This window comes from Panthera pardus, unplaced genomic scaffold (assembly GCF_024362965.1).
Source record: "Panthera pardus isolate Hobbes unplaced genomic scaffold, ASM2436296v1 HiC_scaffold_8, whole genome shotgun sequence".
NCBI lineage: Eukaryota > Metazoa > Chordata > Mammalia > Carnivora > Felidae > Panthera > Panthera pardus.
Genome location: NW_026527013.1, coordinates 119,866,888 through 119,883,984, shown reverse-complemented (window position 1 = coordinate 119,883,984; position 17,097 = coordinate 119,866,888). Strand labels below are relative to the sequence as shown.

The 17,097-nt window shown below is 41.7% G+C and overlaps 1 protein-coding gene across 6 annotated transcripts in view; it reads right to left on the bottom strand.

Annotated features, from left to right (window-relative positions):
* The window catches only part of CREB5 (cAMP responsive element binding protein 5), a 398,990-nt gene that overhangs the window by 100,445 nt on the left and 281,448 nt on the right, over nucleotides 1-17,097 (bottom strand). For all 6 annotated transcript variants that reach the window (XM_019443683.2, XM_019443686.2, XM_019443684.2 and 3 more), the window contains one exon: nucleotides 999-1,125. In XM_019443683.2, the coding sequence (XP_019299228.1) occupies nucleotides 999-1,125 (127 nt within the window). The remainder of the gene's footprint in view (nucleotides 1-998; nucleotides 1,126-17,097) is intronic.

The following is a 17,097-nucleotide window of genomic DNA, read 5'->3' as shown; positions in this document are numbered from 1 at the left end:
TCGTATCACCTCTAGGGCTCTGAAAAACTCCTGTGGCCCCAGGAATGACGACACCAACCATGCTCCCCAAATTACAAAGCCAGGGAGGATGAAGAAAGACAGGGAGGGGATCCCGTGGAAGGAGAGCAAGGTTTGCTCTGGAATAGTCTGTATGTCCCTTCTAGGCGAATGCGTTGTTTTCAGAGGTGGGGGGTATAATATAATGATTAAGTGTAGACTCTAGAGTCATACCGCCTGGAATTAAAATCCAGACGCTCCATCACTTACTAACTGTGACCTTCGGCCAGTGCCTCAGTTTTCTCGTCTGTAAAATGGAGGTAATAACAAGGCGTCCCTCGCGGGTTTGCTGTGACGGTGAAAGCAGAGAATGTACATACCATGCAGGAGGTGACGGGGTGGGTTTAAAACTCAGCGATGCTGCCTCTCAGCCAAGCAAGCTACCTGCCTTACTCTTCTCATTCGAACAAAGGGGAATAGAAATAGTACGTACCTGACAGGATTGTTCCATGTGTTGATGAAATGGTTACGGGGGGGACTAACACACCCCATAAATGCTGTGAGCATGCTTAGTAGAACATGATACCCAGGACTACATATTAGCAGGCATTATGTACCATCATCATTACTTTTATCATGATAATTGTTACTCTGAGTCCTGGCTAGACCACTCCCTGGTGAGTTAGAGACACTCTGTATATAGCCCACGCTATACAGACTTTGGGCGAGTCATAAAACACTGTGCCCTTGAACAAATTCCATTCCCTGGGTGTGGCAAGCTCGCTCGCCCGCAGGAAGATGGGGCCAGGCCTCACTAGGAGAGCACTGAAGGACAGGAAAGCCAGCAAGACACCTAGCGACAGACAACCGGGCACTCTACCCAAAGTAGCACACAGCTCGACTCTTCATCCAGAAGCAGCCACTCTCTTCCCAGCTTAGAGCTCAGCTTTTCTTTAGTGCCTTCAAAAGAGCAGGATTCGGTGGAAGCAAGAAGCACTTACTGGCATCGAGACGGCAGAGGATCCCGGCATTGTTGGGTTGGGCAGGGTCCCAGGCATGGAGGCTGGCATGGGCTGTCTCTGTCTGTTGTGGAGATGTAGCAGAGAAGATAGAGAGCCTGGGACAGGCCTGGTAACACAGACAAAAAGCAGACATTATTCCTGATGCCTTGGGGCAGGGGATTCACTGCCTGTGTCCAGAACCAGCGGGGACAACACCATTACACGAGCAACAGATCAGATCCTCTGGTGGGAACCACATAATTGAGGATATTAGGGAAATAATAACAAATAAAACACAAGCCTGGCTTCCTCTGCTGCTTCCTAGTTAATACATCAAATTCCACTTCATTTCCTGACCTCTGTTATCTAACTCATGTTCAATAGTCAACAAGTCGGTAAATCTCCTACAACCCCTGCTTCTTAGGGAAGGGACTTGGGGGCGAAATCCTGTGTTTTGCTCAGAATTCTCCGCCCTTTGGGAGGATCTTAGACCCTGAGATCTGTGTGTGTTTGTTTTATCCACACTCTCTTAAGCCTCTGCCTGGAAGCCCTCCCGGCTTTGTAGGGAACATACTTGCACCATCTGGATTTGAATAGCCAACTTTAGTCATGAACTCCCAATAGAAATCTGTTTTGACTTTTTCGTAATTCTCCAGCGTGGGTGGAAAAAACAAAAAAACAAAAAACAAAAAACAAAGCCAGGACCAAGGAACCAAAGGAACAAGACTGAGGTTCATGCCACTCTAGCTGGCCTTTTTCGGGCAAGTCCTGAGCCCAGCCCCCAATTACCAATCCCTCATTTTATAATAACTGGAGGTGTTAGGATGTTTGACAGAAACTGATTTTGGCCTGACCTGCAGAACTCGGGTAAGCATTCCTCGGGGGAGTACACGGTTTGAGCTTTTGCTTCAATTTGCCTGAGAACAAAATTTTTTCAGGAACTCAAATTGATTTAATGAGCCAGGGAATGTGTGGCTGAGGGAAAAAGGAAATTATTTGTGTTTATGAAAAATGGCAAATAAGTGACCTCCTCCGCTAAATTCTCAATCTCCTGATACTTTTGCCCCAGGGAGCTCTATAAATGTCAAACAGTTAAATTAAAGATTTAATGAATAAAACAAAACAAATAAATAAACAAACACCCCCCCCCCAGGACCTCTGAGGCCCCCATGTTAAGACACCTTATCCTGAATGCCACGAAAGAAGCTTCTGCTTCCAGAATTAATGCATTTTCTTAAAAAGAAAAAAGATTCCCTCCTGCTACGTGCTGGGTAATGACTGCAGATGGAGGTGTTTGGTGTGGCTGGGTGCCTCTCTATGCTTCAGGGGAGGACAGTCCCGTCCAGAGTACTGTGAGAAGCCTCTTTGGAGCTCATGTGCCTCGCCTCCCGTGGCTGACTTAGGGAGAAGTGGGAGATTGAGACAGGGGAAACAATGCCAACATGTTCTTCTTTTGCATTGCTGTTGAAATTCCAAAGAAGATTAGGTTTTCTACTCCTTTTGCCTAATAGCTCCCTTGGGTATATAGCTAGCTATCACAGGCACATGCATCTTGGAAGGATTAGTCATAAATTAGTCAATATTTATATGTTTAAGAAGTTATATACATGAGGGGCGCCTGGGTGGCTCAGTCGGTTAGGCGTCCGACTTCAGTTCAGGTCATAATCTCATGGTTCGTGAGTTGAAGCCCTGCGTCCATCGGGCTCTGTGCTGACAGCTCATAGCCTGGAGCCTGCTTCGGATTCTGTCTCTCTCTCTCTCTCTCTCTCTCTCTCTCTCTCTCTCCCTCTCTCTCTCTTTCTCTCTGCCCCTCCCTTGCTCACACTCTGTCTCTCCCAAAAGTAAACATTAAAAAAAATTACAAAAAGAAGTTATATACATGAAAATATAAAAGAATATAAAACCTTTACACAGACTCCATGTCAAGGTACACAAATGGCACCCAGCTTTATTAATGGAACGTGTACACGAGTGGTTACACGGATAGGTCAATGTAAGTAGCCTGTAACAGTAAAATGAGTGTTTTCAGAAAAGCAAATGAGTATTATGGGTATTTTTTTGACATGTGCCCTAGGGATTTCTGGAGTATAGATTAACAAGAGGATTAGTAGGGTCTTTGAAGGTCCTTCACATTTCAGAGTTCTAGGAAACTGCTGATGTCCATTGCTCCAAAATTCTATAGTAGGCTGTAATTTCACTGGGTCCTAAAGCTTATCTCACTCAGAGGTGGACAGCTCGAATCACATAAGTATAAATGTGGCTCTATCAACAGGCAAGGTTTGCCTTATATTCTCCAGTCTTAATGTTTTGTTTGTGACCTTTTCTGGAAAGAAAATAGCTGTACAGTAATGGTCAGTTCCTCTAGGTGCAAAGTTAGTAATCTGAACGGCCCTGGTTTATAATGAGAAAGACTCACTGAGAGCATCTCTACAGATAGGTAATCATCTATCCATCCATTCGCCTATAGATATCCAGGCAGACGGAGAGATGTACACACATACATGTACACATACATATAGGTACATCTAAGCCTTCTACCATATGTCTGTTTCCCTAGTCACCAGGAGGAATGCTTTGGGTATAGACAGGGACAAGCAAAAAGAGATAACTGAGAACATTTTATTATGTTGATACGCCATATCATCCTCAGAAAGGAAGAGCGGCATAGTATCGTCATTGACATTTTGTTTCCAACATGGCATATTAATGATGATCTCGGTGATCAGTGTTTATTGATGAGCTATTATGAAAAAAGAAATCAATTAAACAGCGCTGATGTGAATGGAGATGCAAAAGTAATTAAATTTAAAATGAGTTTTCATGCTTCACAAAACTATGGAAAACTCCCAGTTGGATACAGTAGCTGGGGAATGGTATGTTTCATTTAATCAATGTTCTTATTAGATCAGTTACTTCCACACCATGCATAGATGTACTAGATTTTTAAATAACAAGCATTCCCTCGTTAATTAAGAAAGCCTTTCAGGGTACTGAACTCCCTTGGAATTATAATAATAATTGCCTAATGACAGCAGTCAAACCAGTTAGCAATATATACTTGAAATAGAAATGGCTATTTGAGAACGCTGTATGTTTGGGCTCTGAAGAATTCTCAATTATTATTTTACACAGATTCTACAAACAATTTTCCCAACCCATGTACAAAACTGCGTCATTTTCTAGGCTTCTTGCTTGGGCTTTTAAAACTACAAACGCTGAAAGAAAAAAAAAATCTATTCTACCCATCACTGGGCATACAAAGGACTAGACTGAAGTAATTATGTAGCTTGGCCCAATAAATAATCATTTGTCCAGAATATTCTGATCACTGAAGCAAGAGTGGTATCGGAATAATTACATAAATTATCTAATTCCCCTTGTGTATACAGAAATAATTACTAACACATTGCACTTGCATGAAACTTTTTATGTTGCACTTATATAGTGTCATATTTTTCAAAATATTTTCACCTTCGTGCGACTTGAAACAATGCCATGTGGTAGATAGGTCAGATTACCCCTATTTTACTCAGAGTAAGCTAAATTCAGAAACATTTAAATGTGCCCAAGGTCACACGGGTCCTGAAAAGAAGCAGGACTTCTATTCAACTTGCAACACAGGGCTTCCCCCATCACACCTTGATGGCTCCCATAACTAAGTTATTATTGATTTTTTACACTAAAATAAATTCACGGTCTATTTCCTTTGATATTCACACTGCTCCCTGGACTTTGCAACGAAGTAGTAACATTCTGCAGTACTGCTAACACGAGAAGTCACTCATCCATGTGAAATTATGTTTTCTTCCTTTAAAAATAAAAAAAAGAAACTTCCCAAACAACACATCAGTTAGACTCTGAAAATAAGATGGCAAATCGCAGTAAAGTTGTGAAAACAAAGACCCAACAGTCTTTCTCCAGTGCGGGCTTGTTGCCATGAGCTAATAATTCCAGACTTTGAGCAAGCCGAGCCTCCTTTTTAATAACCATATGCCTCTAGGTAAAGTATTTCTACTAAAAATTATTGAGGCATGGAACAAGGTAAGATGTGTGAGCTCATGTTGGATTGTTCAATTACTAAACTGAGTCCCGTAGCATTAAGAGTTTTCCAACTTGACAGATTATTCCTCTTTATACACTTGTATAAACATACTGCTTACGGCTGAAATCTATGTAAGCTTTTCTTTCAATTAAAATGTCAAGGATGACAGACTGTGTTTTCAGTGTCCTTAACAGAATGAAAGGTACCACAGCAAGCGATTTCATGTCCTCATTTTTACCCCCAAAGGATGTTTTCCAGTCTAGGGGTGTCTGAAAAGCAAGGTCTGGGTCTCCAGCCTTTGCCCTTGGACAAGCCCAACTATCTTTAAGGAGCTAAGGGCCAATACTTTTTGGGGGGAAGGTCTCAGGAGGGTCGCTGTAGACTGCTTTCCTTTCCCAGGTCTTCAAAAGACACGTGGCACTCCCGAGTTGTCTATGAAACTCAGGAGAGACAAATCTATCAGGTGTGTGGTCAGGCAAAGGGAAGAAGCAAGCCATGAAAAAAAAAAATAAGGTTAAAGAATTGGAAGATCATATTAGCATCAAAATGAGACCACAGACATCTAAGAGAATCATGAGGAGATAATAAATAACCACTTGGAAGGAGGGGTGTGTGCAGAATCAGAAGCTTCAAGGCAATGAAATGGAAAGAAGAGTGGGCAGGAAGCAGAAGATCCAGAAAGCCACTGCCATTAGAGTTTTTGACTTTGGGGGAGAGTCTTTCTCCACTTTGGGGCTCTCCATTTCATCATCTATTTAATGAAGGGATCAGACTATAGGCCATCTGGAAATGGCCTGAAGCTCTAAAATTTTGATTCTAGGGGCACCTGGGCGGCTCAGTTGGTTAATCATCCGACTTTGGCTGAGGTCATGATCTCACGGTGGGTGAGTTCAAGCACCGTGTCCGGCTCTCCGCTGTCAGTGTGGAGCCCCCTTTGGATCCTCTGTCTCCCTCTGTCTCTCTGCCCCTCCCCCACTCACTTGCACGTGCATGCTCTCTCTCTTTCTCTCTCTCTCTCTCAAAAGTTAACAAACATTCTTAAAAAATTAAAAAAATAAAATTCAGATTCTAGATTTTGAAAATGAGATGTTCTTAATCTCTAGAGACTATATGTGTTATTATGATAAGGGCACTGGCTCACGGGCCCAGCACATAGTGCAATGTAGTAGGTGGTCAGTGTCTGTACTAAATGGAATGGAGTCAGTACAGCACTTAGTTCCTAATGTCAAAAATACATTTGAAATATGGACAAACCACGAAAAGAATGTGCCTCTAAACAGCAAGAGAAATTGCTAAAAAGAACTGAATACATTCCGGGGGGGGGGGGGGGTCCACATTTCGTCCTCATTAAAAGGTAACGTAATTTCACACACAGACGTGAGAGAGAGAGTATTGTCCATTATCGCTGTATTTGCTTATAAAAAGATACATGCTTTTTTTTCACCTTAAATCAAGTATCGTGGCCTATCTTGGCAAACTACTTGCTGTCTAGGATGAGGAGACTGAAAAGCTAAACAGGGTGAATACAAACTCTTAAATCTTAAGAGACAGCCGTTTGTAATGAGAAATGCTTCTTCTATCATTCTTCTCCTAAGTGGAGTTTAAAAATTCCTATTTTTGTAAAGAAAACAAATTGCCGGAAAATCAAGTAGAATGTGAAATGGAAAGACAATACAGTTCATTTCTTCCATGAAGAATTTACATGTAATTTACATGTAATAATTACATTGGAAAATGGGAGTAAAGAGCAATGCCTCAGAAGATCGTCTGTCTAGGTTGGAATCCCAGCTCTGCCACTTACTAGCTGTGTGACCTCGGGTAAGTCGCTTGGCCTCTGTGTGCCTCAGTTTCCTCAACTATAAAATGGGAGGACAGAGATATTCACCTCATGGCCTTAAATGAGTCACCACATATTAAATACAGTTGACTCTTGAACAAAACAGGCATTAGAAACCCCAACTCCTCATGTAGTCAAAACTCCACATGTAACTGTGATTCCCCCCACAATTAACTACGAATAGCCTACGTGAGAACATGAACTACTAATGCTGACAGCCTTAATGATAACACGAACAATCTATTAGCACATATTTTGCATGCTATATGTATTATATACCATGTTCTTGCAATAAAGTAATCTAGAGAAAAAGAAAATGTTAAGAAAATCATAAGGAAGAGATATCATTTATAGCACCATACTGTATTGACAGAAAAACATCCTCATATCAGTGGACCTGCGTAGTTCAAACAGACGTTGGTCAAGGGTCAACTGTATGTTGAAGATGCTCAGTAAAATTAGTTGTTTTGTTTTTATTCTTCCGAAACACAGACCAAACTATAGATTAATCACTGTACTCCAATAAAGGAACTGGGGCTTCAGGCTGGGATCTTAAAGTTAGCATCAATCCTTAGCTTTAATTAAAGAACCACAGCAGCCTAACAAAATGCCTATAAAAAGGTCCCAAACTTGCTGCCTTTATAAGATATCTTTAAATATCCATCAACTCGAGATTTCCAAACCCTTCTGCGGAGGAAAATGGACTCCTCTCACCCACAGTTTTACAGAATTTCAAAATGATTCACACTATTTCTCAGAAAGGATCTTTGAAAATATTTCCTCAAAATGGAACCAAACTAGTTCCCCAGAGATCGGTTCTCAGTATCTTGTTTTTCCTGAAAACAATGACAAAAATCCAACAGAAGCAATAATTGGGAAAACAAGACAGCTATCTGGCCCATATTTTAAAAGACATCATTTTACCCATATCTTTTTTTGAATGAGCTCATGCTCCGCACCAAGTCTCACTGCCAAGCTCCTAAAGTTGGATGGCAAATACAACATTTCCCCTTTTAACAAATGAGGAATTTGAGACAAAGAAGTAGAAATATTTGGCCTGAGAAGAGGCACCAAAATATCAGCAGAATTCAATTAAAATATGTAGTTTCCATTTCAAAGCTTTCTTAGACTCAAGGAAGGACCTCTGGTAAAGATCTGGAACCTCCCTGCAAGATTTATACTTCTCCCCTTCTCCCCTCTCCCCTCTCCCCCACACCCTCCCACCCAGTGCCACCTTTCCTTTCCTTTAGTGACACAGGCATTTGGGTGTCTAGGAAGATAATTTTGCCTTTTTATCTGTATCCTAGCCACCATCTTTCTTAAAAAGCTAGCAAAACAGCCCAATGAAAAACAGCAAATTCTCCAGCTCCTTAAGAGACACCGGTACACTTGGCTTCTTGTGACAGAACTTGATATGACTCCAAGGCCATTGCACCATGTGGCCACTCACTGCCTCCCCAGCACATGGCCCTGGGCTCCACACCAGTGACATAGTGACTTCCTTCCAGTTTCATGTAAGTGCCACCTTCCTTCCTGCCACAGCCTTGAACGTAAGTAACCTTCACCACCTTCTCTGGACATCCACAGCACGTCAGGGCCTGTTGTTGGGAGTGCCCTCACCCTGCACTTCTCCCTAGTAACATTTATCACCAATCGATGAATAAATGAATGAGTCAATCAACGAATCAATCAAAAATCAAATTAAGCATCTAACACAAAGCGGGCCCTGTACACGCTCATTTCAGAGTGGAACACTAGCTTGGCAAGTTAGGTCATTTGCCTAACAATTCATTTACAAATTCACCATCTGTGGTCACATGTTGGAAAACAAAATAGATGTGTTTCATGGTCTCTTGGAGTTTACCACCTCAGCTCCCCAGTTATAATTCTTCAGTGATTGTGAGTGATTTTTGAAAATGTGTCTGTTCCAAACCAGACAATAAACTTCACAAGAGGTTGTGCCTGCTCTATTTTTACTAATGCAGATCCTTCAGAAACCTAAGCAAGTGCATGGTACCCAGGAGGTGTTAATAAATACTTCTTGGGTTAGTAAGAATACAGATATTAAGGATCTCTTCAACTAGCAATAGATGTTGCAAGCACAGGGCTCAATAAATTATCTTTGCTAGCTAACGAGAAGAACTTCATTGATTTACAAGTCATGAGTGAAACTCCAATTTACATTAACAGCCTCATGTAACCCATTTCTGTTCTTGAAAAGCATAAGTGGTTACCCCCAAGGTAATCTGTACTTTTTTTTTTTAACGTTTATTTTTTATTTTTGAGACAGAGAGAGACAGAGCATGAACAGGGGAGGGTCAGAGAGAGAGGGAGACACAGAATCTGAAGCAGGCTCCAGGCTCTGAGCTGTCAGCACAGAGCCCGACGCGGGGCTCGAACCCACGGACCGCGAGATCATGACCCGAGCCGAAGTCGGCCGCTCAACCGACTGAGCCACCCAGGCGCCCCGGTAAACTGTACTTTTTATCAGTGCCCCTTAGATTAAGCTCAAGCCTTCAGACGAGTTCTAGACCCATTTGTTTTTGCATCAATTAAATTCACTTCCATTTGAAATTATATTCTAGGCATTTCATAAGAAAAGGCCAAGAATAATTCAGCCACACTCATCTGTCTCCAATCTATGTAATGTTTTAAAAATTGGATGCCTGCCCTGTAATAAGGCTGCACTTTATACTGCTCAGAGCTCTGGGCTCGGAGGTACCAGTTACACCCACACCACGGTCAACTAAACATCTCGTTTCTGCTTTGCACTGACTTATCGATATTGACAAGAACACTTTTGTAATCATTATCACCAGGGGTGTCGGAAATTAAATTTACCACGCAAGATAAATTTGGGCCTCCTTTTTTTATCAATTTTGTACTACTGCTGCCTTTATTTTATAGATGTAGTATCCGATATCTTGGAAATGTAACCTCTTTTTCTTTAAATAAAAGCCCGGCTGCGAGAGAGCCAATGGTAGTCATAAAATGTAATACAGCTAACAGAGCTGCACCCTACTGGAGCCTTTGCTGGGTTTTATAGCATAAATGCTGTATCTACTCAGGCAGAGGAGATGTTTACTAGTGCTTTCAAGGGTTTTAAACAGAGAGAGCAGGAATAGAAAGGGAGATGTAAATTTATGGCCATTCTGTTAAGACTATTAAATCAATCTCTTTTTTTTTTTCTTTAATGACTGATTTCTGCACCATTAATCTGAATTAGTCATGCAGTCAGCCTGATTCATTTAAGTTAACCAAAAACACGGTTGGATTGGTTTCTGATGTACTAGTGTCACCACAGGAAAAAAAAAAAAACCCACGTTTTCAAAATCTGATATTTTTTCCTTGTAAAGAGCTAAAGGCTCTTTTAAAAGACCCTTTATAAAAGACCCCTAAATGCCTGAACAGTCTGGCTTTCGCCATGGGTCAGGCTTAAAGACACGAAGAGATGGCTTTTCAATTAGCCAATAACTTCCCGGTTGCTTCAATTATTCATAAAGTTACACTTAGAAAAGGCAAGTAAATGCAGATCCAAAGACATGAAATAAAAGATGATTTTGAATGCAGGCTCAAATAAATGATATACATCTGGCTGCCTGGGGAAATTTTTTCTTTAGAGAGACGTATCTCTAAGTAGAATTTCTTGCTGTTTCTAAGTTGTTAATAAGCTTCCTCCTTGCTTCATAAGGACAAATAAGTAGCCCTCTGATTATGAGCCTTGTCATTTACATGTGATTGCTGCTTGCATTCATTCACCATCAATGAATTATTCATGGAGACATCCAGTGACACACTTGCCTGGATGTTCTGTAGAGGCAGAGAGCTCCCCGAGCTTACAAACGCCCCCACCCCACAACTCTTAAGTAGGCAATTCTGTTTTGGTTTCCTTTGGACTCTCAGCTTGTCAGTTATCATATTTTAATGAGTAATTTGTGGCGGACGCCACACCCTGTACAGTCGCCCCATACCTATGATCCAAATAGATAGTGTCATTTTGCAGCTAAACGACAGAAGCACCAACTGCGAAAGACTTCAGCAAAAACAGAAGAGCTCTAGGAAACATCATCTGGACAACCTTTACTCATCTTTGCACTTTGCAAGTTCTCCCCACTAGGTCGCCCCCACTAATGCCTTTAACCTAACCTCTTCCTGAATCTCAAGGCAGGTTCTAGTAGGCAGTTTTCAAGTACCTCTCCTGGGAGACCAAATTTATAACACCCTCCACCCAGCCACTGGCCAGGATTATTTCAGCTCCTTAGGAGAAGGCGCTAGAGACGATTAGCTCCACAGCTATACTGGCAGGAGGGGGGATACGTCAGTGATGCAGGAGGAGGGGCTTAGGCTGGCTATGAGGACATGCATAAACGCAGGCTGCTAAAAGCCTGATTCCTCAAGTTCTGTTCTTAATGATAAAGTAACAGAAGTGCTGAGAGGGCAGCTTGTCCTCCAAGGAAGCACAGACAAAGACAGGGGCACTGCCTCGAGGCTTAGCCAACTCCTCAGTAGGTTACATCCTGACAGACAGCCGCAAAGTCCAAACAATGGCTGTAATCAAATAACCAGAAACCATAGGAGAGGGTGTGAGAGCCTAGAGAAATCCTTGTCAGACAGAGCTGAACATCATGAGGGTGGCGGAAAGGGAAGGGGGGGTGGGGGGGGGGGAACTTGGAGAAGGTTCCAAAGGCCCACAGAGAAATACTGAAAGGCCAGAAGGGAAGACCTAAATGGAAAAGTAAAAGGAACAAGACCGGGAGATGACGATAACGGCCTTCAAGTTTCCAAATTACTATATTCAGAGAATGGTGACCAGCTACTTTCAAAGCCAACCAAAGCAGAATAATAACTGTAATAAAACAGCAGCACATGGGATTTACGTTAGAAGAAAGAGTATCTCCCAAGAACGAACAGTGTAAAACAATTAAATGGCTTACTGAAGTTTTGGAATTTCCTCTTATTAGGCTCTTAAAAAAGAGATTCGTCCCTGTCTGGCATGGTTTCTAGGGAGGAGGACGAGGAACTGGCAGACTTCTCATAGTCCTAAATTAGGTCTATTATTTTCACTGATTCCAGTCAGAGTGGCTGACAGAAATGATAGAGATAATGCTGGCTGCCATCATTAACCAGTAAATCGAATAAAGCAGCCTTGTGTGGCTGACAAGGCACAGGCTTTGGGCCACCCGCTGGCCCTGTCACGGCCCATGAGTGTGTGATCTGCACAAGTCATTTAACTTCTCTGTTTCCTCATCAGCAAAAGTAGGGCTATACTACCCACTTCCTAAGTATGGTGTGAGGACGCTTTGATAATCACATATGAGATGATATTTTGTATGGGTTTGTCCTTTGGAAGATGATCGGTGTATATTCTATTCAACAGATGACTGATCTGGTTTAGAAAATAAAATTATCGCTAATGTCATTTTAAAATACAAAGGAAAACTATATTGTTCTAAATTTCAGGGTGAAGTGGTTTGGAAAAAAGACCCAGAAACTTCCAGCCTCTCTGAGGGATCTGACTGTACTTTTCTGTCACTATGAGACCTGGTATCTCCTGGTATATCAGCATCTTGGGGAAACCTACTCTGGTTTTTTCCAGGCCAGGCTGATCCCTACTCTGTGTTCGCACAGCATGCACCAGTCTCTTCGCTAGACTGGAGAGAGAGTATCGCAAAGCACAAAGCTAGGGGGGCCTGGGTGGCTCACTCAGTTGAGTGTCTGACTTTGGCTCAGGTCATAGTCTCATGGTTCATGGGTTTGAGCCCTGCGTCAGTCTCTGTGCTTGACAGCTCAGAGCCTGGACCCTGCTTCGGATTCTGTGTCTCCCTCTCTCTCTGCCCCTCCTCTACTCATACTCTGTCTCTCTCTGTTGCTTGACAAAAATGAAAGGTTAAAAAAAAAGCACAAATCCTGGCACACAGTAGGAGCCTTGTAGAGGTTTGTTGAACGACTTAATGATGTTACCTCACTGTACATGGTCTTTCATTTCCTGGCAGCAGTACCTCCATGACACATCCATGACAGTCTTCTTATTAAGGGTCACGATAACTTGACACATTATCATGAAAGAACAGTCAGCTTATCATTGACTTGAACAAGGGGATTGGGGGAGGGGCAGAGTTTCTAAGAAACTGGTATCCTCTGTAAGCAACCTTTCCTGAGCTACGTTTCAAGTTCTCCCACTTTGCAGGAGCACTTATCATGAGCTAAATTGATATTAATCTCAAACACTTAATAAAATAACAGCAATAGAGCTCATAATAATGACACTTGGCACTTTGCATCTAAGGATCTCAAAGGATCTAGTCATGGGCTGGACCCACAAGCAAAGAAGCCATTGTGCATAGCTTCCCTGTGGACACAGTTGATCCTATCATTAGGTTCTGAGATTGAGACTGTGGCCATACTATGTGCATAAACACACCCACTGCCCACAAACACCCCCAGACATCTACATGCTAAGAGGCAAAAGTGATAAAAAGACGACTGGCCCCAAATGCACTCTTATCTGTATTAGCTGGGTCAAACCTCGAAACACAGATTTGTATTTTGATACACTTGTTTTATTAGGATACTTCTTCCAACCTCGTTCTTGCTGTATTTGTAGATATAAACTGGAAATTCCATGTCTGTTCTTTAAAGGCATGAAGTTTTAAAGGGCTTATTTTTCCTTTAAGTTCATTCTGAAGGAAATTTTGTTTAGGCTTAAACATACAGGAGTTTGTGTATAAGGCGTCACTTCTAAGGCACTTTTCCCTTCCTTGGCGGCCTTGCATTTGCCAACGACAGTGACTTGCTCAGTTTCCCATATTATTCCCCAGACAGCCCTATTCCTACTTCCAAACAAATGTGGTATTTGGGGTTTCAAGTTTAGAATGTAATTTGGTATCATTTCAGATGTCTTCCTACAGCTTAATAAACATCTTCCCCAGAGGGACTTGGGGTCTGATTTTAATTTGTGGTAGGGTTATGGTCACAGTAAATGTCAATTTTAGCTATCGACAATAAGCCCTACTAGAAAGAGAAATTGTAAATGAATGACAGTACATTTACAGGACGTGTGCCACATTATGCTTGCTCATAGGAGTTGACTATTCCCTAAGAAATCCCTTCACTGATCTGTAATGAAAGTCTGGTTTCTCCTCAGGGCTCTGACTGTCAGTCACTCATCGGAAGAGAATGTGCCAATCTGTAGACCAGAGAAAGGTACAGTGAAGTAACCAAGCCCTCCATGATATAGCTTTGAATCCGAATACCCCAGCGACACGTCACTGTGTCAGCTGGGTGATCCTGGGCTGTGTCCTCAAGATCTCCTCAGAGTTTCTATTTCTTCATGTATACAATAAGGTGGCTGAACCAATAATCTTCAAGGACCTTTTCAACTCGAAAGTTATGTAATCGGGTATGATCAAGGGTGGGTAACCTGCCTCGTGGAGAAGCTCAAAACTATTTATTTTGGAGAAGCAGCACGTCAGTAGGGGATGGGCTTTCCTCAAAGGTGGGACAAATGAGTAACTTGTCACTGGCCTCTCTTGGACATTCCCTATCCTTCAACAAAAGGCAGTTTCCAAAGATCACTGAGTACAGGTCATATGTAGCAAAGTAAGGCAGGAACCAGGGGTGCTGAAGGGTAGGAGAGGAGGGAGGTTTCTTCTCACATGTGAACAAGGATCCTTTTAATTAGCATGTGAAATAAAGGTTTCACTCTTTTGTGCATCAGACTTAGTCACATATTATTAAGCAGAATACCATTCTTTAGGAGAGGTAGGACAGGCCCTTAAATAAGCGATTCTGTCTGTTCAATGTGGTGCCATCAGGCCCCATTGGGATTGGGGAAAAAAATGGGCATTCTGAGAATGACAAAAGTCTTCCAAGTCTGACAGTTGTCGGGAAAACTGAGTAGTAAACGCTAGCTTGACCTACCTACTAAAGAGCTAAGACAGCATTCCCTAAGTGCCTATGTTGAGCCCTATGGATGATCTTGTCCATGGTGCCTGGGATGGTTAATTTTGTGGGTCTACTTGACTGGGCCATGGGCTACACAGATGGCTGGTTACACATTATTTCTGGGTGTGTCTGTGAAGGTGTTTCTAGAAGAGATTAGCATCTGAAGGGGTGAACTGAATAAACCAGATTCTCCCTCCACGGGGTGAGTGGGCATCATCCAAGGTGATGTGGGCATCATCCAAACTACTGAGGTTCTAAATGGAATTTTAATAAAGGAGAAAAGTTGAATTATCTCTCTGTCTCTCTCTGTCTCTGTGTCTCTCTCTCTCTCCCTCCTTCCCTCCCACCCTCTCTCTTTCTGCCTGATTGATTGAGCTATGACATCAGCCTTCTCCTGCCCTGGAACAGAGACTTACACATCAGTTCTCTTGGTTCTCAGGCTTTTGGACTTGGACTGAAATTTGTACCACTGGCTTTCCTAGGACTCCAGCTAGCAGACAGCAGATAGTAGGACTTCTAAGCTTCCAGAATTGGCATAAGCCAATTCCTTACAATAAATCATATATAGTATGATCATATAATAAATTATATATAAGTGATTATGTAGCAAATTTTATTATATATGTATTCCATATCCTATTGGTTATTTTTTCTCTGAAGAACCCTGAGTAACACAGTGCTCATCTTTAGGCTTTTTTCTCTAGGAAGTGTCCCATATTTCTTTAAATATATGGATGCAATGAATTAGTGGAATCTAGGCATTAACTCTGACATCCCTCATCCTCTACTTCCAATCATTCACTATGTTTTATCTACTCTACCCCCCAGATAGACCTGGAATCCATCCACTTGGTTCCATGTCCATTACCAAGATCCTAGTCCTCTGCACTACAGCCAGAATGATCTCCATGAACCAATGATCTAATCAAGACTTTTCCTATTCAACATTTTTCCATGGCTTCCCTCAGCATTTGGGATTTAATAAAATCATCCTTTACATGGCGTGCCTCTTGATGTCTATAGTACTACTTTCCAACCTGACTTGATGTGTTTTACCCATCCTGGCTTTCATTCAATCCCTAGGATGTGCCAAGCTCTTTCTTACCCCAGGGCCTTAATACATCCTATTGCCTTTGCCTAGAAAGGCTGGCCATTTGCTCTTCTGTTGACCAGTTCTTATTCGTCCTTTAGGTCTCAGTTGAAATATCACTTTCTTAAACTTTTCTCTGACCCCCAAACTAAAAGTGCCTCTTATTTAGAGTGTCTCATAGCTCTGTATGTTTTTCCTTCATGCAAGGTCTAATAATATGTTTATAGGCATGATTATTTACTTAGTGTCGGTCTTTACCATTACACTTCTACCTCCCTGATGGCAGGGCTATATATCTTTTGACTGCCAGAGGTAAAATCATTCTGATTTCCTTTAACCACTGGGAAAATCTGTGCTTACTTACTGGAATATTCTACCCCATTTGGATACAGGAGAAAAAATACCATAATATAGCTAGAAAGAATTCTAGAAGTTAAGAGGATTGATCTAACATAAGTGTATACCACAGTATTTGCCTACATGCTATTAGTAATTGATCTTTCCACCTTTCTGAAGCTGGGGGCTATTTCTTTTGAGAAACACAAAAGCAAAAATGCCAAATGGAAATGTCCATTCCAGGGCGTATAATTTTTGCTTTAGGTCAATGTTGAAGCACTCAACTGTTCTCATGACAGTTAAGTGTTTTCCATTTTTGCCAATGGTTTCAATTGTTGAGGCTCTCCAGATGGGTCAAAACCCATAACTTTTATGTAAGGTTCCCAAGCGTTTAATATATATGCCAAGAAAACCTCTTCAGTTAAAATAGGGCATGAAGAACTATAGTTACATGTGCCTTGGACTGCTTTCCTTATAAGGTAGAACACTGAAAAAAGATCTTCTGGGTTTTTTACTCAAAAACAAAGTAAACAAAATCAGTGATGTCAAAGTCCAGTGTGGCTGAGAAAATTCATTTCCTTAATATGGTGTGGGCTCAGGAGTGATGGGGAGAGAGCGGACATCCAGGAATGATGGTCTGCTGCAGGCTTCTGGCAAACTTTTTGGCCTATTGGTTCACAGCCAGTGTTTTTCTTCATAAATGAATTCCACATCTTTATTAAGTTAAGTATTTCTTTTTTTATTATTATTTGAAACATACTTTAAATATTTTGTTTTATGACGTCCTGGAAATTGATACAATTCCTTCCAGATCAAGGAAGATGGAAAAATCAATTACTTTTTTTTTTTA